This window comes from Pagrus major, chromosome 5 (genome assembly GCF_040436345.1).
Source record: "Pagrus major chromosome 5, Pma_NU_1.0".
Lineage (NCBI taxonomy): Eukaryota > Metazoa > Chordata > Actinopteri > Spariformes > Sparidae > Pagrus > Pagrus major.
This window is the reverse complement of record NC_133219.1, coordinates 26,227,858-26,255,553: the sequence shown is the minus strand read 5'-3', so window position 1 is coordinate 26,255,553 and position 27,696 is coordinate 26,227,858. Positions and strand designations below refer to the sequence as shown.

The window sequence follows — 27,696 nt, the reverse complement described above, 5'->3', positions numbered from 1 at the left end:
CTGCAACTAACAATTATTTTTCATTATTGATTAATCACTAATCAGTTACTCTCTGAAATGACAAAAAATTACAAAAAAATTGTACCTGAAGTTTTCAAATTGTTTCATGATTGTGGTGAATTTTCATCATGGGGCTTATCGTTTTTTAAGCTCAATTAAGCTGTCTAGCTTGCTGACGTACAGTCCTATATTGGTTTCTTGATTTATTTTGAATTTCCATGACTGAGGGCATGGCTTGCACATTATATGCCCCACAAAGTTGAAGTTAAATTAAATGGGTGTAAATACTTTTTTTTTTTTTTCAATCAGCCTAACCCATTCATTGACAAATTGTGGCAGCTGTTTATACCACACAGTTACATGTCAACATTTAAAAGTGTTTGTTACCATCTGGGTGAGAGCAGAATGAGATTTCCGACCGTTGTAAGAAGTTTTGAACACTTCCATTTTTGACTATTTTTGACAACACTTTGCCTTAAGGTAAATGCTGAGTGATGTTTTCTGCAAATGACTTGATTTACCTGGAATAACGTAAGCGCTACTTTTATGTGGACCTGGGTTTTTTCATTGAGATAGAGCCATCTAATCTAAATCTACCCTATCTTTACTCTTAAGTTGATATAAACCACTGTGTACACTATTTCTGTCATAGTTTAGGGAGAAGTCTTTAATTCATGGAGACATGAGATCCATAACCCCTCCCACAAAAGAACAAGCCACTGGCACGCGACATCTCTGCAGCTGTTGTACTAGTTGCTGCACCTCCCTGTGCTTTAGCCTGAGGAAGAAGGTTTATTTAATCAAGGATGCAGGGCCGCAGGTTTGTGTCTGCCAGTCTATGGACTTGCCTACTGATAGCGTGCAAAAGCATGGCACACTCTGCACACAGCTTAGCCCTATTAATGCAGGCCCAGCCCCATTCCACTCTACAGTCCTGGCTGGTACTGCTAAACAAACATTTGTGGCCTTTGTTGTTGTGTACATGTTGTACCCATACGACCTTGCTAAAATGTCCAGCTGAAATATAGTAAGACTTTGAGAAGGCACGCTCTGCAGTGACTAGACTACACTTTTGCGTGAGCTGTATGTACAAAGCAGTATATAAAATCCTATGCTGTAACCTGTAAACACTTCCAAGACCTCGAGTTCCCTCTGGAACCATGCCAGTACATCTCTGACAGACTTCCAGTGGTTTGTAACAGATTTACTGCACATCCTGTCGTCTCCTTGTTTGACTCTTCTCCAGTGGAAAAATACTTCCATGTGTTTAAGTTTGTCTCTTCTTACTGGCGCTGGAACGGCAAAAAAAGCAGAACAGAACAGTCTTGCAGCAGACAAATAGAATTGTGTAACATAATAATCAGAACATTGTGAACCAGCCTGGGCAATGTGATACGTGTTCATGTTTCAGTCTGTAGTTTTATTTTCTGTCTTGTCTAAATGCACTATGCATATAGCTAAATTTGTTATACTCCTCTCCTAAACTTGATTTAAGAACTGCTTGTTTGCTATATTAAAAATACCTATGCAATTATCTTCACAAGACAGACCTGTTTGACGGTATTTGAGTGGCTTGAGTGGTAAATGTCAAGTTTGCTCATTACCGTAGGTACTTAAATTAAAAAACCCAGAGCTCAACGGCTGCATATCATGCGGTTGTTGAGACAGCCGCCGAAAAAAACAGCTGCCTTAACAAGCCATTGCATGTCAGATCCAAGACTTACTTGGTTAAGATCATGTCAAACTGCTCCCATTGCAGTTTCCCTCATTTCAGCACTGTTGTAAAACACAAACATTATAAGAAAGATTGACACACTACTATTGAGAAAATTACAATTTGAAAAAAATGAAATCTTTTTTCAGAACAAGTTCTTCTGTGCACTTGTTATGACAGAGGGATTTTTACAGAGAGATGAAAATGAGCTCTTATGAGATGAAAGTTGATCCCTTGATACATTGTTATCATTTTATAGTGCACAGTGAAACCAAAGCAAGTCACATTTTGAATTCATGTTGTCTGAATTAGTGTGCTAAGTCATTATTCAGGTAATCAGTTTTCCTTCTTTTCTCATAGGGGATATCATATTCAATGCACGGTATCCAGAATTGCCACCAGATTTTATTTTTGGAGAAGATGCAGAGTTTCTTCCTGAGCCCTCAGAACTACCAGTGAGTATCTACGCTTATGTTATAATCATTACATTTCTGTTCTTTCTGGAAGACTTTAAAATGCAGATTTATTGCATTCAAAATGTGGTTTATTGCACAGTGAATATATGCTTTGTTTTTTTATTCTGCTGCACAAAAAACATGTTCCATATTATTTGTTTTTGTTCTTTCCCACTTTTTAAAGCACATATTTTTCATTCATTCCCCATATTGCATGGTACTTACGTGGTCTTAAATGTCAGACAGATGTGTCAAATGCTGATCACAACTTCACTGATCCCAGTAGCCAGAGGGAGTTGAAGCAGTACAATCACTTTGTAAAAGCAAACTAACAGTCTGCAGCCACCATGGATGTGTGGTGTTGGATAGCTGGATATGTTGCAATAATTGACAGTTGTATTTCATTATGCCATAAACTCTGTTTTGACTTACTGGTTATCTGCAGATCAAAGTAAATCTCTGTGAAGCCATGATTCACTAGCAAGCTAACCCAAACAGGACAAAGGGGCTGCACTAGTTTCTGTAGAACATGTCTGCTAACTGACCCTGTAGTAAAGACAGTATAGATTAGCCGGCACTCAGATGATTGGCAATAACAACAGTAGATTCAAGAGATTATGAGGTTCATGTTAATGCTAGGCTTGCAGAAAATGTACCAGGAGGGTAAACACATGGGTTTTTATTCTGTCTTAGCCTTTATAATTACAACTTTAGAGCTTACAACTTTAGAGCTTGTGTCCAGTGTTAAAGTACATTTTAACTTTAATCAGAAAATGGTGAGATAAGAGTATATAGACTCAGTTATTGTGTGTCTCGTATGAGAACTGGTTTTTAAGGGCTGATTGCATCAGCACTGTCTAGTTTCAAATGAGGTGTGGTTTTAATGGTTGTATATTAATACAAGCTGCCGCATCACAAAAAGTGGTTACAACAGGATTATACAGTAAATTCCAGATAATCTGCAGACCTCATTTAACCACACCTAATTTTTAGTCCTGAGCAATTATTTGAATGGTCTGATCCTGCTTTTTTTCTTTTTCTTTGTCTTTTCTTTTTTACAGAGGAAGATAAGAATACTCAGTACATACTTTTGTAGTATATTTTCCAAATAGGTTACTTTACAGAGGTGTCTTAATATCTATTTTACAATTTGTAACTGTGAACAACAGTTATTAGGCCAAGAAGTAAAGTCAAAACACTAGGTATGAAATCTTATTTGTTTTTGAATGCTTCTCCTTGTCAGAAACTCAGGCAGTTCTATGCATGCGTGAATGGTCTGGGCTTGGTTAGGGTTAGGACAACCCATTATTCAGGTGTTAGCCCCTGACCTATGCACATGCATAGATGCAGTCGGACAGCGATTGGGAAGTGAATGTCTGTTGGCTGTCATCGACTCAGTACAGTGTTGACTAGAGACATTATCGGGCCCTGATAGGAGTACATTTAGTATGGAGTACTTCCTTGTTGTTGTTAAGCTACCATGCAGTTATCCAGTGCTATTTTTGAAGCAGCCTAGCATGGAGAAGCTAAATTCCCCTGCTTGTGTCAGAGTCTGGGAGAAGAGAGGGGAGTATTGCTCACCGTCTCACAAATCCAGCTGTGCACATAAGGGGAAGTACCAATGCTGAGCCAGTGCTTGGCAGCCCATGGCTTGTTTATTTTTCTCACTTATATTCTTGCTGTGTTTTGCTGTTCATGCTTTCATAATCCTCCTTCTTCTGTCTGTCAGCCTGCGACCCCCCTCTCCTACTCCCTCCTTTATCCTGTACATTTTCAGTAAGTACAACCCCCTGAAACTCTTTAAAAGACTGAATTCCCAGCAATTCCTTAAATTTCCCCCATATCCCCTGGGGAATTTTTTTTACTGTCAGCTGACCACTGGCTGTGTGGATTTAGAAAGAATCCTCTTAAAACAAATGGACCTGGACAACATTTTTGTTTACTTGTACAACAGATGGTTAAAGAAACATATGACCTATTTGTTTAACGAAATTATAAGATTCTACTGATTAATGAAAAAAAAAATATTGTGTGCTAATGATAATTCAATTTATCTTGACAGATAGAATCCTTGAGGAGTGCAGTTCACTTTTGGCCTTCAGAAGCGGGGGTAAACATTAGGCTAATTTTAGGTCCTCTGTCAATGGCTGGTTGAATTCTTGATGTCTCAGCAACACATTGCTCTTGTTTACAGCCAACCAAGGGTATCATTAGCTTCTCTGTTTAGCCTTGTGTTTTTCCCTGCTGTCACCAGACCCTGAGTAGTTAGTTATCCATGTTTCTGTTTAGAGAGAGAAATGTATTGCTGTTGCAAAAGAAAATAAATAAATAAATAAAACATGCACAATACCTGCAAGGTCAACTCTGCACATTGGAATTGTTATTTTTATAAAAGTTTTTGGCAAGTTAGACTTCCACTGAACCAGGGCTTGAGTCAGAGCTTTCTAAATGAGCATTCAATTTCAGTTGAAATCAGGAATGTGTATTATCCCAGAACCCTGTAGTCACCCTGTTTTTTCACCTATATGGTGATATCCTTTCTTGAAAAATGAAAAAACAATACCACTTAATGTCTAAAATAATGCATCTAATACCAATTCTCGTAACATTTTGATATTACTCTGTAGCACTCACTGGGTATACTGTTCTCACCGTATTGTTTTTTGTATTTTGTATTTAACATTCTCCCAAAAATCGTGGCTCCAAACACTGCATGCATGCCATCTTTTTATAAGGTGTAGCCACTCAAACATGAAATACTACAGCAACAATAGTAAAGAAATCCTCAATCCTTAGTGATTATTAAGAAAAGTCATTTTTAACATTTAAACCACAATGCACAAGTGATGAAATAGACTTTAATAGTACTGCTGATGATGAGTGGCCTCATGACCCACAAATAAACCTTTTATAGCAGAACAGTTCCATGAGCCATGGAATATGAAGTCTGCCACAAATTTATTGAGGTTCATTGTTGCTAGGGTGCAAGGGTTCATTGTCAAGTGCAAATGTAGGCTAAATGGCATCCAGACTGTGGCTAATTGGCCACCAGAGCAGTTCTCCACCTCAGAGTGCTTTGATTCACATACTGTAAAGCTTTTTTTAATCTGGTCATTCATGTTAAGTCTCATACTAGCTTCATGAATCTAATTTTGGGTTGTGGGCTGTGGAACGTCATCTGTCGGTAATGGGTTTATTTTGGGCCAAGTGGGAGCCATTGTTCCTTTTCCCATGGAAATAAATCTGAGATTGACCAATGATTGCCCCCTTAACTTAAATCATCACTTGACCACTCTGACACATTTATAACAGCCTCACCTCAAGATTTCATCGATCTAATTGGTCGTTAAAAGGCAGCTTACCAGAGATTACTTAATTGTGGTGAACATGTAGAGACTGTAGTTAAAGTTTGAAATGGTACAAAACATGTAATGTTGGTTTTACCATGGGAACAGAACTATTGTAAACCCAAATCAATGTGGTGGGTGACTGAAAGGGACTGCTATGCTGGCCTACTCTAGCCTTTGTGCACGAAAGCGTGTATACAGTATGTGTGCTACGCGGTTGCGAGTTGATAAGGTATACAGCTAAAACTAATTGCCTTGAGAAGTAGTCGGATTTGTGAGAGCACGCAAATGCAATGTGGCCAAACGTACAGACATTGAACAAATCAGCATCCCTTAAGGAACTACTGGCAAGCAGCAACAGGCATTTTTTAGGTGTGACGACCTGCAGGAGAAAAGACTGTTGGATTGAAAACAAAAATGGTGACTCCTCAAGAAGTTACCGTAGCTGCTATAGCATCAGTTATGTCAGAAGTTGAGTTTATTTTATTGAAAGATTAGAAATTACAGTGATGAAGGCCTTTCTCAATGAGAAACATTTGTGCTCTTCTCTCAACTGGATTTGGTAAGAGTCTGATTTACAGTACCAACTGGCTCTGCTGGTGATGGTGCTCTTCAACTGCTGATCTGGCTGGTTGAAGTTAGCCGGTGATAGATGGTGATAGACAGATGGTTTGTCCTATCACCTGCCAAGTATTTTTTGATTACGCCCTTTTCCAAACAGTTTCTGCACCTTTCCAGATGGTTCTGTGTAACAAACCATCTGGCGCGTGAGGTTATGAAACTAATGCAGTCTAATACAACAGCCCTTCAATTAAGGCAGGGATATGCCAAATGAACCAGTTCGTACAAAGTGTCGTTTGACTTCATCGTTTGTCTTTTTCATTTGGTTGCACAAAAGAACACAAGGTCATGGTTCTGACAGATACCAGTTTATCTAACTCTTAATATTTAGGACATGACCTACCTTTATGACATTATTATGTTCAGTTTTTGTTGCATCTCTTTACATAGGCCATCATTCAAATGAATGTTCTGTTGGGAGGCTTTAGATGCTTTTGAATTGTATTAAATTATACAGAGAGATGTTTCTTATATTTAGTCCACCCAGTCTATCAATGAGGGGAGACTAAAACTGGCAACTAAATGTCGCATAAACAGCATTATAGTTTTTGTGTGCATACTTTGATGAACAAAGTATGTTCACATGTTTAATTGCATGTGATATTGAAGGAGACTTGGACATAGGCAGATGTCTTTGTTGGAATCTTATTTTGCCATCCCAGTCTTTAAATAATCAAACATTGCATTACTTAACCAAACTATTGTGGAAATAAATACGTTTTATCACCAATTTCTCACCCAAACTTATAAAATTTCGCAAGAACTATTTCCAGGCTGTTTCCACCATGGTTTAAACAGTGGTTTACAAGTGACAACACACCTTATTCCTGTCAGTTTAACAGGCTAACAACATTTAAGGCTGTGTTCAACTATGCCTGGGCGGAGGAACATGAGCCCAATGCAGAGGAGTTTGGAAAGACGCGTGTTCACCAAACATAGTGATTGGAATACAGCAGTGTAGGGCTACTCATTAGTTTCTGAGAAAAATAACCAGAGAGGAGGAAATGACAAAGACACAGGCAGGAAATGAGGGAGGGAAGGTGGAGAGCAGTACTACCTAAATCGCTTACGTAAAACATGTACTCTTGCATAACATGGTTCTTTTTTTCTTCCCTAATTCAGTAACTGACCTCAGAAAGGAATTGAATTTCAACTTAACATTTTATACAAACATTTGCATTAAATACTTTGATGTTAAAAGCTGTAAGCTCTGTATTTTTGGTTATGATGGTGTATTTGTTTTGGTGTTATGGTCATTTTGTGATAGTGATGTACTGTTCTGTAATCATCGATTGTCTCCCATCCTCTACCTCCCATGATTTGTTGTAGACACTTACCGTACACATACACATTTGTTCAGGGAATAAAAGGTATTGCAACTGTAAAACAATATGAGAAATCGTAAAACTCTTAAAATGAGAAACAAAAGATTTCAGTTGCATTATCCCCCAGTTATTAGCTGCCCTGTTGTATTTTTAGCACATACAAGGAATGAACAGTGAACAGTAGGTGTCATTGAACAGACTCCCTACTATGTAACCTTTTACATTATGTAATTGCCTTTGATACTTCATTTCTACAGACATATATGTAATCAACATTGGCCAAAGAACATAAACAACTCTTTATCTTCTACCGTGAGATAGGGATAAGTATGCAGCACATAAGAATAGTTATCTCTGATTGCACCTCTCTTTTTGCTCACCTAATACTACAATTTGCCTGCCCCTCTGTCCCCTTCTTTGTGCATAATGTATCATTTGTCTGGTCTAGACTTGTCCATTGATGCGTTCAGGCACTGCACATTCTAGGAGTTCCCCACTGTTTTGCATCTTTCTCAGTATGTGTGCCTATGTGCCCAAGACCTGGGGTTAGCCTCGATGGCCTCTCTAGATACAACATCAACATGTTTCCACTTATCTTTCCTGCAGTATTATGCTGTGTGGTATAGGCAGGCTCTGTCTAGTCCCACTGGAAATTCCAAAAATGGTCCTTATTGCATTGTGTGGAATTTTTATTGTTTGGCTCTTTTCCCCAACCTGGGCAGCCTTTAATTAGCATGATTTTTTTGCTTTGGGCCAATTAACTGAGCAAGTTGTGGGTTTATCATGAAAAGAGAAAAAAATAAAACATTTTCACTAATGGAAAGACGTAGCTTCTGCTGTTGATACATGTTGCTTTTTGTAGTCTTAATGACCAAGGTTGCCCTTCAATTTAACCTTACCTATATCCACTTTGAGAATTAGGCCATTCTAGTGTGTAATATTTACTGAATATGTGCAGTTTATTTTTCATTTTTGACAAACCTTTCAATAAAGTTCTGCATGGCAGAAAGAACAACAAATACAGATATACTGTATGAAAAGCCCATATTTAAACTAACTAATGTTAATCTTGCTCTGTAAAAGAGGGGATTTTGAATGTGATAAACTCACCAGTGTACTATTGGTATCCCCCCCTTTAATTTTTTGCAAGGCATCGCACAAAATTCAACAGTATTGATAGGGTATCATGTTAAATTTTGAATGTAGAAACTGCGAAGCTTAATGCAGAAACTGGCCTAAAGCAGTAGAAACTGCTAGGTTTAACACATCAAAATATTTGTTTTTCAATTTTTCTACAATTACCATAAATATATCCCACTAACAAGTACTAAAACTATTAAAACCACAAGTCTCAATGTTGACCTGGGCATGTTTCCTCATGAATATGGCCAAAGCAGATCACGGTTTACAACCACAAATGTGTACTAATAAGGCACTGAAAATAGTCCCCAATGTTTATTATTTACTTATATGCTTTATATTAAAACCCTAATCCTTGTAATTATGAGTCTATTAAGAGACAAGGACTGGAGTGGAGACATCAGCCACTGTCCCTACATCCAGAGTTCAAAAGTCCACTTGACAAGTGTGCGAGCGTTGAGCTGTTGTGACCATGGAGGGTCGAGCTTGCGCTCGTCACACCCCCATGCTTGTAAAACCACATTTGTGCACGTGGAACAGAAATGCCCCCTCGCAGGTTTTTATGTGTGCTTGTTTTTAGACAACTCATACACTGCCCGGCCAAACAAAAGGTCACACACTCTAATATTTCGTTGACCAACCTTATGCAATATCACAACATTAATTTCGGTCCATTAATTTTTCGCCAAGATCTTGTATTGATGATGGGAGAGGTGGGCTGCTGCATAAAGTCTTCTCCAGCACATCCCAAAGATTCTAAATGAGGTTAAGGTCTGGACTCTGTGGTGTCCAATCCATGTGTGAAAATGATGTGTCATGCTCCCTGAACCACTCTTTCACAATTTGAGCCTGATGAATCGTGGCATTGTCATCTTGGTATATGCCCGTGCCATCAGGGAAGAATAAATCCATTGATGGAAAAACCTGGTCATTCAGTATATTCAGATAGTAAGCTTTGGGCACATAACGTTGCTGAACCTAGACCTGACCAACTGAAGCAACCCCAGATCATAACACTGCCCCCACAGGCTTGTATGGTAGGCACTAGGCATGATGTATGCATCACTTCATCCGCCTCTCTTCTTATCCTGATACATCCCATCACTCTGGAACAGGGTACATCTGGACTCATAAGACCACAAGACATTTTTCCATTGCTCCAGAGTCAGATCTTTATGCTCCGTAGCAAACTGAAGCCTTTTTTTCCAATTAGCCTCACTGATAAGTGGTTTTCTTAAGGCTACACAGCTGTTTAGTCCTAATCCCTTGAGTTCTCTCCGCATTGTGCATGTGGAAATGCTCTTACTTTCATTACTAAACATAGCCGTGAGTTCTACTGTTGATTTTTTTACAATTTGAATTTACAATCATTTAAATGATATCCGATCACAATCATTCAAGATTTTTTTTCGACCACATTTCTTCCTCAGAGATGATGGTTCACCACTATTCTTCCAGGTTTTAATAATGCGTTGGACAGTTCTTAACCCAATTTTAGTGGTTTCAGCAATTTCCTTAGTTGTTTTCTTTGCTTGATACAGGCCAATAATTTGACCCTTCTGAAACAGAGTAACATCTTTTCCACAACCACAGAATATGTCTTCCGACATGGTTGTTTAAGAAATTTGCTTGGTTAAATCCAGGTGGTGACTTTCTTTTGGCCGGGCAGTGTACATCACAGAAGTGCTGCATTTGTTTGCCTCTTTTTTGGTGCAGCCGACCCAATGTCACCTTTTATCAGATACTGGTCTGGACATCATTTACCATGGTAACAGTAGAAGCTTCGAGGCTGTGATGCATGTGGTTCAACCTTAAAATGATTTTGCCTTTTCAAAAATTGAAACTATACTGTAATTGTGACCTGTTTCTAAGTATTTACATTTCTAGTAGGAATGGGCTGTGGGCTGAGTGCCACAGTTAGGTTAGGACTGTTGGACACAGTTGGTTTTGGCTTTTTCATTGGATTTGTTGAAAATAATAGAAAATCACTAACTTTATCCTTTAATGCTTTCATGTCAGTCATACTCATTGGTCAGTATTTTGTCCTGCTATCGGTCGTTGTATATATTTGCAGTAAGAATTGTTTATTTTCCCATTTTTAAGAAAAATAAGACTCCTCTGAGAAGTTATGGTCCCGTACAATGAGACATTGTTTGTAATTTAGATATCAGGAACACTCCCATAAAGAAAATGGAGTGTAAAGCCAAACTAAGCACTCGCCAGTCAAGGAAAAGGAAACATTCCCAATTTCACATTACCCCCTGGTAATCCTGAATGCCACGCATTGGTGAGCACTTCCTATCTGCTGCTCCAGCTCGTCCCCTGTTACTGTTCTAACAATGGACCTCAGATGGCCCATAAAACAAGTTTATGTCAACCTGGGCATAGTGTACCAACTGTTGCTCCTGCTTCCTTCCCGCTTTTGGGAATAATGCATTCCAGCTTTTATTAGAGTTTATTATTGGCAGGGCTCACTATCAGGTCTGGGAATGCTTTTAGTAAGCAGGCTATTGTTTGTGACCAGAGATGGCTAGTGGAAAGGGGCTTGGCAGTTCCTAAACACCAGCTGATAGATGGGTAAAAACAAGATACGCAAGTGCCAAGACTAAGATGGGACAATAGTATCAGCCATCACTGTGGATTGGTACTGAGCTAAAACAGTTACTGAATCTCATTAAAAGTACTCAGAAAAGTGCTATTTCTGTCAACAAGTTGCACTGTGTTGGACACAAACCGCACAGATCACAGTAAAAAGAAAAACACTGGGCTGAGAATGCCAAGTGTCTTAAACACATGACAAGAGCAATTTAGCATGATCTTAGACTTGGCACTCTCCGGGGGCGAAACAGGGTGTGAGCCCACACTTGAATTAGAGACTAACAGAGATTAATTTAATACTTGGGAGTTTTTTAATGCCTCACACTTTCAAGTCTGCAGCGATTTATTGGATCAGGTTGCCAGCATCTATAAAAATCACATTTAAGACGTAAAAACAAATATCTGCTCTTGGCCTATATAATTATCTTGCATTTTCAGATGCCAGTCCTTCTCTCATTGGCCTAAGATAAATATTGGATCGAAGATGGTACAGACGGATGGCACAGGAAGACATAATTCTGTCAACTTGGGTCTATTCAGTGTGAAGATGCCCAATTTAGGTGTACATTTTGTTCTTAAAGCAAAACACTGTTTCTGTTGAGTTCTTCCCTTCACCTCAACATATTAACAATACATTAGACTTACTAAAATTGTATCCTAAAGGAATCACTGCTCTGTGGCTCATGTTGAAATTTCTATTAGTTTTATACAGTAAATCACAAGTTTAGACAAAGCAGTTTTCTCTTTATTCATGTAATGCTACATGGTAGATTGTTTTCAGCCATGCTACTGCCATGTCTCTGGATGGCAGTCAGTCACATTTGGTTTTCCACCACATTGGTTCAAACTGAAACATCTATACAGATACTCGGGGTCCACAGAGGATAAATTCCGCTGAATTTGGTGATCTCCCGATTTTTCCTCTTGTACCACGATGAGATTGACAAGTAGCTCGGCGTGAAATATCTTCACAACTATTGGATGGACTCCAGTGAAATTTGCTACAGAAATATTCAGTGTCCCAGAAGGATTTATTTTAAAGACTGTGTTGATATTGATTTTTCCTACAGCGTTACCAGTTTAATTTTTAATTTGTTCAGTACTTTGATTTGTAACATGTCCTGCCTGTTATGCAACAAGTGTTGGGCATCAGTGTGTAGCTTCATATCACCTTCTTCCACTGAAAATGACTTGTGGCCTGTTGCTTTGTACCTGATAATCTGAACACACCATTTGTCTCTTCCATAACTAATGATTTCTAGTTAAAGTTCTTTGAGACTGTCAAGTCCTTGTCGACTAATTTTCCGCTTATTTTGCATCATTTTAAAATGGCTGTTTTTCTTAATTTTCCTTGAAGAACAAAATATTTTCTTCATTCTATTCTCAAACCCACACTGCCAGTCTGTCTGTTTCATGTGAATAGGTGTAATTTAAATAAATGAATCAATAAGCAGGAAGAAAAAGCATTTTCTTTTAAAAGGCATAATGTTCTATAATATTTATGTCTACCAACTGTGCTATTTTGACTGTGATTTTAACATGAGCTTGGACACACTGATACATGAAAACACAGAATGCTAAATTCTAATGTTAATCCAATATATTTTTAATATGCAGTGTTTAACATTGATATTGAATCAAGTCCTAATATTTTAAGGTAATACGATTATAAATGGCCTTACAGATATGTGCTCTTTTCAAATAAGGAAGGTATCAGTGGTTTATTAAATGGCGATGACAGGTTTTATCAGAAGCCAAGTTTAGGTTTAATCATTTGACACCGGTTTAGCCAGTGTGTTGTGACAAAATAATTGGATTATAAGGTCCAGATTGAACCAGGCAGTATTGTTGAGGGCTATGATGCCGACCCCATGTGGATAAAGCCTAAAGCCTTCTTCCATACAGTATAATCTAGAGGGCATGTAGATCATTTTTCTTTGATTTTATATCATCAAAAGTTAAATCTCAGCTCTGAAATAGCCTAGATTGTGACTATAACATCTTTTGTTTTTTCATGTATCAAATCTGTACATTTTACGCAGGGCTTATCCTATTCATGAAAAAAACACATAGATTTGTTTTGGCATACACAGCCTTCAGCAGAGCGTATAAAATCAATTCAGGGAAGAGTCTGTACAGACTCACATGTCTACACACAAACACACACATATTGCTACACATGGACATTGCTTTTTGGCTCATTGCTTTTCACCATCCCTCCCCCTGTGTTCGACCAATGTTTTGCTTCAGCATTCAAGCACTACACTTACCTAACTGAAAGTCAGAACATTCAGTACAATACAAGACTAACCAGTGCAGTGTACTGTTATTAGCCATAGCTGAGGTTTTAGCCATGATAGCATCATGGGATGACAGTGTTGATTTAGTTTTGTCTGGCCACCACTTTGGATTTGTATCAGATCGATTAGCGTGAAACTATAATAATGCCTGGTTCCCAGAGGTTAAATCCTACAGATTCGGACGTTTCTCTTGATAAGTACTGGATGGATTTCCATGTATTTTAGTACACAGAGAGTCCCCACAAAGTGAATATGGTGACTTTGGCAATCCCGAGAAAAACTAATGACATTGCCATCTAAATGTCAGCTTGTTAACATTGTCATGTTAGCCTGTCAATTTAAAGGGACTTGGGGCAGGATCAAGAAATAAGACTCAATAGTGACTCGCCGGCCGTTGCGGCCATTAGGGTAACTGCAGCCATCAGCCGAGCCGGCGTGGGAGCGCGCATGAGCTCTTCACAGCAGTGCAGCTGATGCCGTCTCATCCCTATTCGTCAGACGCTTGGTCAAGTGCCTTAATGTGAGATGCCAGACTTGTTTTGTATTTTCCAAGTCAATGTTATGACTGTAACTGAAAGTTGTTCAATAAAGTGTTTATAAAAAAAAAAAAAAGCTTGGTCAAGTGCCCCTCGCGTCGATACCTGACGCAGGAGGCTACCCCTTTGCGTTGGTCTTATCCGCTACACACGAAGCAGCCGGGAAGCTGCTCGCTGTGTGTAGCTACACACAAGCGCAGCGATTTACAGTTACGGTTGATGCAGTCTGAAAGGCACGGGCGAAGGCAAAGACGGCATATCGGGGGACAGAGATATCGTCTCTGATAAGGGATTGCTGTGTGTAAGCGGCTAATGTTACTACACAGACACAAACAAACTGTTAGCCTGTGGCTACAGCCAGCTGCTAACGTCACCTCCCGGATAACAGGTTGGGCTTTCGGTCCCATATATAAAAGGGACATATTTCTAACTATTCGGTTTCAGACTAAAGGACTGTGGAAAATGCACAGTCTGTAACTATTCAGTGTTACACAGCGGTGGACTAAGTTACATGTTGGAGCTAACGCTACTTTGCACGTTAGGTCACTCGAGTCCTCTGTGATCTCATATGATTTTCAAATCAAGCTCTAAACATGACCTGTAATGTTTTCTTACCTGGTTACTAGGAAATGAGCCATGTCAGCATCTGTTTTCAGTCCCAATTCAAGTTGAAGCTACCTCCATGAGTCCAACACGTATCCGATGTTTATTCAGGTGCCAGCCCGCTTTGCTCGTAATTTTGTTTCGACTCACAACATGCCGCTGATAAAACCTTTGTTTTCTTCTTAGTATGACTTTTTAGTGGACTTTGTGTGATGGTGGGTCGTTTGCTGGCCGTAGCAGAATCCATTACTACCCAAACACTAGTTTGGGTCCACCGCGTTTGTTTACTTCCTGTATCCAAGTCGAAAGCCGGTCGAGGACGCGCATTCAGTGTCATCTGACGTCACGTCCGCAGGACTGCGCGGGAAATTCGAGCCCGAATTGCAGTACATTATGCAGCACACAGCCTGTTCAAGGCAATGGAGAGATACGTGGGTGGGCTCATTCTTTTTGGTTTTGAACGCTTCATCACCCATTAGCATTAAAAAACTTAAAATGCATGTTTATAATTTCACAGATCCTGCCCCAAGTTCCTTTAAGCATTTAGCTTAACATATATATGTATGTATATATGTATATATGTATGTTTATATATGTATATGTATGTATATATATTTGTATATGTATGTATGTATATTTGTATATATGTATGTATATTTGTATATACACTGATCAGCCACAACATTAAAACCACTGACAGGTGACGTGAATAACATTGATCATCTCATTACAATGCAATGTTCTGCTGGGAAACCCTGGGTGCTGGCATTCATGTGAATGCCACTTGACACGCACCACCCATCCAAACACTGTTGTGGACCAAGTACACCCCCTCATCACAACAACACCCGATGGGGGGCCACTACCCGATGGCAGTGGCCCCCCAGCAGGACAATGTGCCCTGACACACTGCAAACACTGCTCAGGAACAGCTCGAGGAACACAATAAAGGGCCCAAGGTGTTGACCAGGCCTTCAAATTCCCCAGATCCCAATCTGATCGAGCATCTGTAAGACGTGCTTGAGCAGGTCTGATCCATGGAGGCCCCACCCCCCAACATACAGGACCCAGAGGATCCACTATAAAACGCCCTGGTGCCAGACACCACAGGACACCCTCAGAGGTCTTAAGTCCATGTCTTGACAGGTCAGAGCTGTTTTGGCTGCACAAGGGGAACCTTCACAATGTTAGGCAGGTGCTCATAATGTTATGCCTGATCGGTGTATGTATGTATATATTTGTATATATGTATGTATATATATGTATTTATATATGTATGTGCATATACTGTATGTCTATATGTATGTGTATATATGTATATATGTATGTGTGTGTACACAAGATGTGCCAGAAGTCGCGCTTATCATTTGTGCAAGGGATCATGGAGGCTAGACATAAGGTGGATACTCTTAAGCCCCTTAAATTCATGCAGTCTATCCCTGAAATGCTCCGGAACTCTTCCTACATGGGGTCAAGGAAGCAGAGATCCATATTCAGGGAAATCTGTATCACCAATGTCCAGCCTCAAAGACTGATTAACATTTCAGGATAATTAATTAATTAATTCCAACAGTTGCCTTACAAATGCTTTAAATGCTTTATACTTGTTGTTTATTAGATACATTACAAGGACATTTGCACAAAAATCTCATCATCTGCCATGTTCCTGAAAATGATTCCGCCATGTACATGTACATTCAGAGTTTTACGGCGGTCGGCATTACTGCCATCGGCTGGACTGTCCCTTGCCCAGTCTATTCCAACATTGCCATGGCATATGTGAAAAGGTACAGGACAGAAAGGTTCCTGAATGTAGCTGCATGTATAGATATTCACCAGCAGTGCCTGAAAGAGTATCCAAGTAATTGACAGAGGCTTCCTAAAAATTCATATAGTCTCTTTATTTACACTGGGAGAAGTCAACCTAGCTCTCTTCCAGCAACACCCTGCTTCACCTGGGAGCTGCCCAGGACAAGCCCAGCTCCACTGTCATTGGCCAGTGAATAGCACCGGAGCAGTTGAGGTTAACTACTGTGCTGAGCAAACGTTAACTGTAATTATGGAGGGAGTGTTTTTCCTGTGCTCCTGTCCTAACATACAGGAACCTTTCTTGTCCCTGTGTTTTTTCCAAATAACAGTCAACTGATTTCTCAGCCACAGGTATGTGCATCACAACTGTATCATTTGAAGAGTAATAAGGTTCTACTGCTGTTCTCCTCAATTCACTTATGTTATTATAGAAGTTCAGTTTTGTTTACAGTCTCACCTACCAATGAAACCAAAACTGTGTATCAAGCCTTTTTTCATTGGCCTTGGCCTACTTGAGCTCTACTTGAGCTTTATTCTCCACCCCCCTTCCCACCTCTGATCCCTCCTCCTTGCCTCTTCTCCTCCTCAGTGGAGTTTCACTGATATTCTGTGTCACAAGCCTGACACAGCACTTCCTCAGTCTCTCCTCAGTTTCAGCTCGCTCCTGCCCTGGAGCGCTGACTGCCTCTTTTGGACAATGCCCATCCTTGTTTGCATCGCCCCCTCATTTCGGGAATCCCGGCATTGCTGGTAACCACCGGTGGATCAAGAAAGATGAGGTCACCGTCTCTGTTTAGCCTGCCCTTGCCATCGCCCCCCCCTTCTCCCATGGCAAGGGGGTGTGTATGTAGCTCTAAAACAATGGAAGCCTTCTCCATTGGGCTGATATGGGCTGCCAGACTGACAGACAGGCAGACGGACAAAAAGACAGTCAGGGAGACAAGCTAATGCAAGTCAAAGACATCCTGCTTTTGAAGCCTTAATGTAACAGCTATTAATGGTTACAATATTTTCAACACATATTAATCCTCCCTCCCACTCAGTACACACCAAAATGACTCTGTATTCCAGTTTGCTTATCATATAGGTTGACCTGCATTTAATCAACTTAAGTGCTAGTGAAAAACAATGCTAAACTGTAGTAACGTCAGGAGGCTGCATGTCTTTTTGTCTACTCACAGTATGAGTCTGCCAGCCATATTTCACTTTCAGAATGAGTTGGGAAAGGAATCAATTTCACTTTTCAGGGGCTGCACAGAGACCTACATCATGTCCCAAAACTACTGGAAGCCACTTGCCACCAATTTTACCTCATTGTCATCTTTTCACAATAAATCAAAAGGGGAAAAAAGTTTCCTCTGTTGCACATTCAGTCTTAAAATGATGCGTCTTAAGTGTTGTCAATGTTAAAAGATAGGGATTGTGTGAAAATTATAACTGACAAGTGCCATTTTCTCTAGGCAGCATACATCCCTTTTAAATTATCAAGCACAGTCATTTGAAAGTGTGTGAAGTAAATTCATCAAGCCTTTCTTTTGCTTTGCTCTTGGTGTGCATGCTGCGCTTCTCCATTATAAACCTCTCACCGTCCATTTGTCTTTATTATACCTGACATGTTTCCTGCAATTTATTATTGCACAGTGTTGTTCGCATTTATTATAATCATTTTATTCCTTGCACATCAATGGACAGGTCCCCCTTAAGAGAGAAAATCTTCAAGTGCCGTACAGTGTCACATTTGGTCGGTCCTGCTTATTCCTGTGTGACAGGTGGTTGCACATGATTGTAGTTTTGTCTTTTGAATTTGCATGTTGGTTTCTGGCCTCAATCATCAATTGAGTACTGTTTGTGATGACATGCAAGACACACTAAACACTAAGCTCAAATATAAATACCTCAGTATCAGCACCTGCTCTGGCCTGTGAGAGCTGACCAATGAAAGCAGACGGGTCTTTTCAGGAGGGGGCGGGGGCTTGAAGAGACACAAACAGAGCTTTCAGACAGAGAATGAAAAGGGATTCTACAGCGATGAACAGTATGAGAAAAATTAAAGCACGTAAGCCTCTTCTAGTAGACACACAAAATAAAATTATGAACATGAAAATGAGCATAATATGAGACCTTTAATTGACTTGAGTGTGATATATATCTGCATGCTACAAACTATGCTGTTATCAACAATCTATAGCTATCAATCAGTGTGGCAACAGAGGTCAAATAAGTTTCAGATAAAAGAGGTCAGGCTCAGTACTTTTCCATATCAATCTAAATCTCTCTCTGGCAACAGGACATCCTTCAGCACACCCCTTTCCTTTTGATCTGGTAATGGGAAGTTAGGCTATAACTGTCTGTGGCATTGTCTTCCTTCCAGGCCCAATCTTTTTCTGTCATCATGGTCTTCCCAACTATCCCTGCTGCTACAATAGCACATTTTCTTCTGTTTATTCATTCTCCACTTTTCCCAATGTAGTCTCAAGTGTCATTCAGAATCTTAATGGTTGTTCAAATTCATCAGTACTTTGGGAGTTGTCATACAACCACATTAGGGGTCATCAACAAGGATTGCCCAATTGCCCTGGGAAAGTAAAATGGCACATGGGGCTTGTAAATGAAGGAACTCACTTGCTTGATTGGGCAATTGGTAAACAACAATTAAGCAAATAATTTTTTTCAGAGCTGAAGATGGAAGTTGTAGTAGTAGTAGTAAACCATCTGACTTTCTTCTCATCTTTTTTTTGAGTTGCACATGCACACTACCGATCAGGCACTCATGAGAAAATGGCAGTGGGGAAAGACATTCATGAGCTAAAGCACAAGTGAATATTTCAGTTATCCTGGAAACAGGAGTTTAGATGTATGACATTCAAGGATGTGGGGGACACCACATCTATTTTTTGCCACAAGTTTAAGATAAAGGCTGATAAGATTAAATATGGCAATTAACGTTAGTTTTTGTTTTTAATTGATAAAGGCAGATACATTTTTAAAGACAATGTACAAGTAAAAATTGACTTTAGCCAAATAGATTTCTCATCCACTCAGACTCTCCACAGACCCTCCACATGTATGTATGTATTGTATAAGTGAATTAAATGTGTTGTTAATGCCATACTGAAATCTCTTTTTGTATACATGCCAAATAAAGCTGCTAATCCTCTCAGTTCATTTGCTCTCTGTAATTACAATGATGGTTTATTGATTTTACATGCTAACATGTGGTTAACATGAAACAAAAAAGATGAATGGCATGTCTTATGTCTGTCCTTATGCCTCTTCCCTGGTGTCTACCTCAGCACTTGGTCCAGTGGGATGCTGGGAACCCAGAATGTTTGCTCCAGCTGGTGAAGGAGCTTATCCAGCAGTACCACCACTACCAGTACCAGCGTCTGCGAGAGAGCTCTCGACTGCTCTTTGAGTATGATAGCCTGCTGGAGGATCCCAACTACGGCCGCAACATGGAGATTTATGCCGGACGCAAGAACAGCTGGGTAGGCAACTGTTTAATGACCTTGTTTCTGATGTCATACATTTACAAAACTAAGAAGCATGTGATGGTATTACAAAATCCCTCAAATGAATATTTCACCCTGCAAACACTACTCACGTTATTCCTACAGCTTGGTTAGCATTCAGTTGAGAACATCAATACTTGATGATGATCATGATTTTTAAAGGTTGAAATTTGTTGTATTGAGCAAGGTTTGAATTCACCTTATACTCGTATGCCTTTTACTCAAATAATGCCATCTTTACAGAATCACATTCGTATACAGTTACACAATTTATGACATTTTTGTATGTATGGCTTAATGGAAATTTCCATAGGAAATGACAAGTTAGACTTCCTGTTTAACTGTACAAAACTGCTAGTGTCAGACAAGTCAGTCATATGTTTTTGGGCCCCATGGTACAGGATTTACATATCATTGTGGCGTCATGTTGGTAGCTGTGTCTGTATGCCTGTGTAAAACAAATTCTCAAGGACACAGTGACAGTCATGACCAGTACATAATCAAATGTTATTTTTACACTATGTTGACAGGGTGTATATGGTGTCTTAAAAAGTATTAAAAGGTGATAAATCAATTTAGAGAAAATGAAGTCCCTTAAAAAGTATTAAAAAGTCTTAAATGCCATTTCCAAGGTATTACATTTTATAGCTTGTTTTCAATATGTATATTTATTCAAAAAGGTAAAGTTTGCCTAAATTTAATCATTGCGTGACCATGAGTTGTTACCAGACATTTCCCCTCTTAACTCCTCATGTGGTTTAATTTAAATAGTTATTTGAGGCTCCTAGAGGTAAAACTGAAATATTTCCCAAAAAGTCAAAATTGGACCAAAGAAAATACAAATTTATGTAGCAGAACCTTTTTTTCTTAATTTCTACTCCATTAATAATCTCAGCACCCTTCAGATTTATCTTGTGAACCTTTGGAGGGGCCCGACCCATAGGTTGGGAACCACTGGATGAAACTACCTAATAGTATATAAAGTAATTACATCTACAACAGAATTGATGCAATATTAATAATCTAATGATAAATTATCTAATGATATATCAGTTACAGGGCCAATTTTCTACAGAACTTTTGACACTTTGACAGCTGATAATACTGTACTTTTACTTAAGTAGGATTTTGAATGCAGGACTTTTACCTGTTGAGGAGTACTTTTACATTGTTGTATTGCTACTTTTAGGTCCCTAAAAGATTTTAATACTTCTTCCTACATTACATGACCCTCCTGAAGCTCACCAAAGTTTAATATATTTCATTTTTAGTTTTGTCAGTTGTTTTGTTTACTCGTCAAATACTGGTTTCTAATGGTTTCTTTCTATTAAACCTTGCATTGGGTTAGTCACTCAGTTAATTCTATGGTGCTTTGTTCCCAGCCCGCCTATTCGAATTATGTTTAGTTGTGCTATCTTACAATTAATATATAGTCAATGTAAGTTAAAGTGTGTCGCTGATGTAACCAGTTAGAACTCCAAGTGGCGATGAGGTCATTAAATATATGCAAAGGGTCTTAAAAAGGTATTAAAAGGTATTACATTTAACTTCAGGATTCCTGCATATACCCTGGTTGAACACTTTGAATTAATTAGTGGGTTTAGAACATCATACTGTCTACATTGCATCGATTAAAGAAAGCAGACCTTTAAATTGTTATCATGCTTCAAAATACAGAGGTTTTATTATTTCGATCATATGTATTTGAACACAAATCGATGATAGTCGATTAGAAAAGGGACATGCTTTAAACTGCGATGTCTCCGGTTCAATTCTGGCCTGGGACCTTTGTGTCTTCCAGGAAACAGGATGAGAGAGGGTGGGGGGGGGGGACACACAGCAAAGGGCCCCAGGTTGGACCAGAACCCGCTGCAGCAAGTTCAAAGTCTCTGTACATGGGACGCCTGCTCCATCAACTGAGCTAATGGGCGCCCCGGGACCTAGTGTCTCCACTAAATGAAATGCCCCCCAAAAATACCTGAAACATCATCATGGCTTTTCCCAAACGGATAATAAGAGGCAAAATGTTCTTAGCTGTGGGTGAGTAGGTCGGTGCAAACTGATGTTGTAATGTATTTGAGCAGCAGCCACTTACTCTGGTGAAGATGATCCGTTGCTGTGGATGCAAAACCTCAAGTCCTTTAACCAATATAATTTTTTTGCTCAAAAACTGTGTTTTCCAGTGCTGATTAGAGCTGGGTATTAAAACTCAATGCGCCTTGATTACTGACCAAATTGTGTCTGTAGTTCAGTTCAGATGTTGTTGTCTCACAAGAGAAAATTATTTTTGCTGCAAGGCAACATGGAAAACATAAAATATAAATACATAAATCACAAACACAATAAAAACACAGTAAGTCTATTGAAGAAATGAGTAGTGCTGGTACTATACAAGTAATACAGAACACAATAAAACTTCCATGTGATGAATGAAGAAAAACAGCAGCAATAAAAACGTGCAAAGATTTGAGGTGAACCAGGAAGCAGTTTATGGCGTATTACAATTAAGAGCACATGTAATCAGTGAAAACATAAAACTTTTGCGTCTGATTTTTTGGAAACCTGTATTTCTGATCAGAGCGTAGGATGACAATTTACTTATAGAGAGGAGATTTCTAGATTTGCCATGGCATTATGAACTTGACAATGTTGCTCTGTTATGACCTGTTTTATCAATAAATTAATGAGACATCAGGATTGATTTTATGATTGATCTTTAAAAGAGCACCATCAGATTTATGTCAACATTAAAAACATTTAGCCCCCTGAAAATACAGTCTCTGTTGCCTTTTCTCATCAAAGCCCTTTTTCTTACCAAGGTCCAATGTACTTAGAGCTCTCAAGGGTTTCCACTTCTTGTCCTTTGGCTCTCAGAGGGAAGTGATTTTTTTTGTTAAATCCATAACCCTGTCATTGGGTTTAGTCCCAGAAAAGTGGTCATCACATAACTGTACAAGATAATTGACCCTGTATAATGACTCACTTCCATGAAGCTGAGTGACAACAGCTGTGTCATATGCAGATTTAAGAATATGCCTGACCTTGTTCTAACTCCTACAGTAGCTGGTGTAGAGAACCAACAGTAGTCAGGACAGGACACAGCCCTGTGGGGCACCTGTGGAGGGCAAATGCTGCTTAGATGCTGTTTTGTAAATCAGAAAACGTATCTTACTTGTGACTGTAATCTATTAAGACATAGTTCTTTTTTGACACTTTGCATAGAGCAGGTTGGCATATTTTGTCAATTGAAAAAAGTGTTACAGCGCTACAGAAAGTTGAGTATTGAATTGGGTCTTGAGATTTTTTTTAACACTACCCAGCCCATGCAGACTCTGTTTTTTCATAAGATTCATATGTTTAAGTCATCATGTTATATGTCCCCATATGACCTTCATGTTGTACACTTTGTTAAGTCCTTTACTTCCCTTTCTTGTTCTCTAGACGGGAGAGTTTTCAGCCCGTTTCCTTCTCAAACTCCCTGTGGACTTCAGTAACATCCCCGTCTATCTTCTAAAGGTAATTCACCAGACCAAACACACATTTTGACTCATAATAAAAGTTTGCATTACGTACAAACATACACATTGCAGACAATGCAGAAGACATGTTAGTGTCAAAATAGATTTTGTCATGCCATGAGCTTCCTTTAGAAACAATGAGACATTATGAGTCTTTGTTTGTTTACATGTATGTGTGCCCACATGTTTTTTATATGTGCAATCAACAGAAGGGTTTATTCAAATGATCTACAATACATCTGTGTGTGTGTATGTGTGTATGTGTGTGCATGTATGCCGACTCCGGTCTTGGGGGCTGTGAGTTGACTAATCAGCAAGCCGTCACTCTCGATCTGCTCTGAGCCGCGTGGTGTCTGGAGGCAGCTTAGCCCAAACACTCTCTCTCTCTCTCTCTCTCTCTCTCTCTCTCTCTCTCTCTCTCTCTCTCTCTCTCTCTCTATCTATCTATCTATCTATCTATCTATCTATCTATCTATCTCTATCTCTCTATATGTATCTTTATGTGTCTCTTCCTCAATCTGTCTCTCACTCTCTTACTCTCTCTCCCCATGTCTCTCTTTCTCTCATCTGTTCCTTTACCCCTCGCTCTCTCTTTCTCTCCCTTATCTCCTGTTCTCTCTTCACCCCCCACCCCCACCTCTTAGACTGCCTGCATGCTGGAGGCCCTGGCTCTCTGGCCTTTTCCAGTCTGCCCTCTGTTTGTAAAGGGAAATGATGGTAAACATAAGGGAAACGGCAATCCCCATCAGCCTCACATCAGCCCTTATTCCCATGTCTCCAAGACCTGGAGCACTGAGACTCGTCTCTCTCTGCTGGCTTTCACTGGAGTCATCCAAAGTCATTATTCACAGCCACATTGCTGGTCATGACAGGATTTTGAGTTTTTATTTAATTTTTTACCTGTGTGTCTCGAGACAGGAAAGTTTCTACACTCAGCCCTGAGGGGCACGCTGTCATTTGCTGGAGGTTTCTATGCAAAAAAGAGGCAGACACACTGACACCTTTAACCAGTGGGTGGTGGTAGCAATGTAGCCATTGACACAATATTGTCAAAGGAGAACTCTGTGTAACATTTAGGGATGTTATTAGAGACGAAATTTTGGATGTACATTCCTTTCACCCTTATCATATTCTTTGCTTTACATGTGCGTATACACACACACTCTCACAGTATTATGCTGTATTTGGCAGCTAGGGTATACATAGTATCACCATGGGAGCGCTTCAAGACTAAGGAAGAGTATCGACTTGCAGAGAGGAAAGTAATGAACATCAGCCCACACCTTGTCCACCTACGCATTACAGAGGAACGGGATTATGAAGCCTATAGGCTGGACTCTAGAACACAAATGTACTGTACGCCAAACCGATGACCTGAATTTTCAGTTTGACAGTCGTCATGCAATTAGTTATTTCAGTGTGAACGCCATCTGGAGTCGAGTCTTTTCTTGCATTGCACATTTCTGCATTCCAAGTAATTCCATATTGGTGTGGAGCAGTTGAAATGCAATTAATCCACTCCTGCAGTACATTGTGCCTGAGCAGACATATATATCCTATATTGTGTGTCCGCTGTAAAGCAATATTGCAACTGCAAGATTGTGAAGTTTTGACACACAGGGCCAGATTTACAGCAGCTTTTGCACCTGTTTTCAATAGTAGATTTGACGCATTCAAACACATGCATTGTAATCAATGCATCAGGATGGAGTCTCAGTCTATTTCTACAAGATGCGTCTTTATTCTTATTTCAAGTGTAAATATTTATTAAATAATAGGCTATCTACTAAGGTCACACAAGTTTTACGTGGAACATTCTGCTTCTTTATTGGCCAAACGTGAACACATTCAAGGAATTTGACTGTTTTTGTTTTTCTCTCAATGAAGATATACAGCAGTAGTCCATAGTAGGCTCATTGGTTTTTGCTGATATTGATCTTTAGGTGGAGCTCTCTATTAATCCTCTGTACAGAAAAACATGTTTCTCACTGGAAATTATTCACTGGAATCATACATGCAATAAAGTGATAGCTTCCATTTTACTAATAACTACATTTAATGCCATGTATTAAATTTCTTCAAAGTATTCTCTTCATAGGCTATATTAAATGAGCCCGGACAGACATGGTTGTAAACTGCAACTTGAAAACTCCAACCTCTGGTGCAACCTGCAACCTCTGGTGTGCGGAGGCGTATAGCCAGGTGGTAATTCTACTTTGAGCAATAGTAATAGCTTAATCAATACCCAGGGGGAGCTGTACTGTGGTCAAAGTAAGAATTGTGTTATCAAGAACACTACTTTATCATTTCTTTTTTATTTGTCTTGTTTTCTTTTTTGGTTAGTGATCTCATTGAAATCCCAGCATTCAACTGCTCTTACTGAGCTCTCCTTCACTTGCAGAATGCATCGGGAGGGCAGGGCCAGGTTCAGTCCAGGTCGTGACTCTTAAATGACCTGCTGCCACAGCAAATCAGGTGCTGAATACATGCAGCTTGTGGCTGAAACTCAAAGAAAACTGTTTCACACATTTGCAGCTTTACTCAATAAATTTGACTTTTTTTTTAAATGATTAGCAGATTTTGCAAAATTTTTGGTATGTGATGTGCAAAAGAATAACACAGACAGACAACGGCATCATTCTCCTTAATTTTTAATGGAGATGCAGCGTAGGTGCGATGTACAGGGTTGTCCAGTCAAAAGTCTGAACCTGGCTCAACTTTTTGCTATAATTTTATTCAATGTAATCAGGCAAGCACTGTGGTAGCCAATAACATTTCTGAAAGTGTGCATTCTTGCTTTCCCACCGTTTACTGTACCAGGTTATCAATGCAATTGAAGATCTGGTGGATCTGTTACTTAAACTAAATAAATCCATTATTTTAACACAGGGCTGTTTTTAGTCTAACGCTCACCAAGCCTTCAAAATGACTTCAACCTACAACCTTTTCAAAAACCTTTTCTTTACGAAAAGCGCTTCAAAAATCAAAAAAAGGTGATGCTGTTCAGACAGAATATAAGCCATCAGCCAGGTGCTGTAGGTAGAGGTCAGACTGTTGACCCTGATTTGAATCAAACTCCTCATCAAATCCATGGATGTCCTTGCTTGAGGAGGGACAGTTTGGCACTGAAGCGGAAATCTGTTCAGACATAGGCTACTCTGCACTGCTAGTGAATGCCGAGATGTTGCTGGTGGGCGCAGAGCTGTGGAGGACGACTGTTACCTGGAGCGAAGCATCCGCGTGGTCTGAGCTCACCACAGTGGACATGTTTACCTTCCTGCATGGACTGCCCAGCCTCGGGGAGGGGGGAGGAATGCAAGTTTATTTATTTATTTATTTTTTAAAAGGGGGCAGCCCATCATAGTCAAAATGAAAGAGTTGGAAGGACACAGAGCGGAGATGAAGGGAAGATAGTGAAATGCACACAGATGGATGTTGGCAGTTTTCTTCCCTTTTAAAGGGCATGTGTTCCTCTTGGGCACCGTTTTAGTGTCTCATCCTTTGATCGTACCTTGACCTGTGGGTCGTCACCTGTTTGAAGTTGCTTTTACTCATATCCTCTCATTTAGCATTGGCCTTTGACCTCCACTGCATACCCTATTTGTTCATATCGGTCAGGTCATTTAGCATGGTTTATGGTTAGAGTATAATGTGTCTCATTTGTTATGGTCTGCTTCACAAATTAATTCTGGAAGAGATTAAAACATATTACATATTACAAATTATTTATTACATAGGCCTATTTTTTTATGCCGCAAACTTGCCACACATTGACCATACATTTCTTTTCTTGCTTCATGCTACTCCATGATTCTCCAAAACACAGAGAACAGCATATTAATTTTCTAATTACAGCTGTGACCTTTACGATAAAATGTTGATGAAGGTTCTCAGTCATCCAGGTCATGGTAATTCTAAGTGCTATATGTAGGCAACTGGACTTTCAGATGATATAGCACTTCGAATTTTCGTTAAATATGTTCCTCTTACATCTCGCTGTCTTGTCTCTCTATCCATCCTTGCTCAGTAGAGTATGTACATGCAGCGGCGGCTTGCCTCTAAATGTCCTCACTGATCTGCATGGAGTGACGCCACATTCGTGACTGAGCCCTCTGCTCTCGCTTCACTTGAGCTTTGTTTTCCCCACAAGCACTGACCCATGTCACCAGCTCTATAGCGATTTGTGTGTGTGTGTGTGTGTGTGTGTGTGTGTGTGTG

The 27,696-nt window shown here is 39.6% G+C and overlaps 1 protein-coding gene across 1 annotated transcript in view; it reads left to right on the top strand.

Moving 5' to 3' along the window:
• babam2 (BRISC and BRCA1 A complex member 2) overlaps window positions 1–27,696 on the top strand; it is an 85,428-nt gene that overhangs the window by 5,387 nt on the left and 52,345 nt on the right. The window contains exons 4-6 of the mRNA XM_073465498.1: window positions 2,075–2,169; window positions 19,742–19,936; window positions 23,402–23,476. Of these exons, the coding sequence (XP_073321599.1) occupies window positions 2,075–2,169; window positions 19,742–19,936; window positions 23,402–23,476 (365 nt within the window). The remainder of the gene's footprint in view (window positions 1–2,074; window positions 2,170–19,741; window positions 19,937–23,401; window positions 23,477–27,696) is intronic.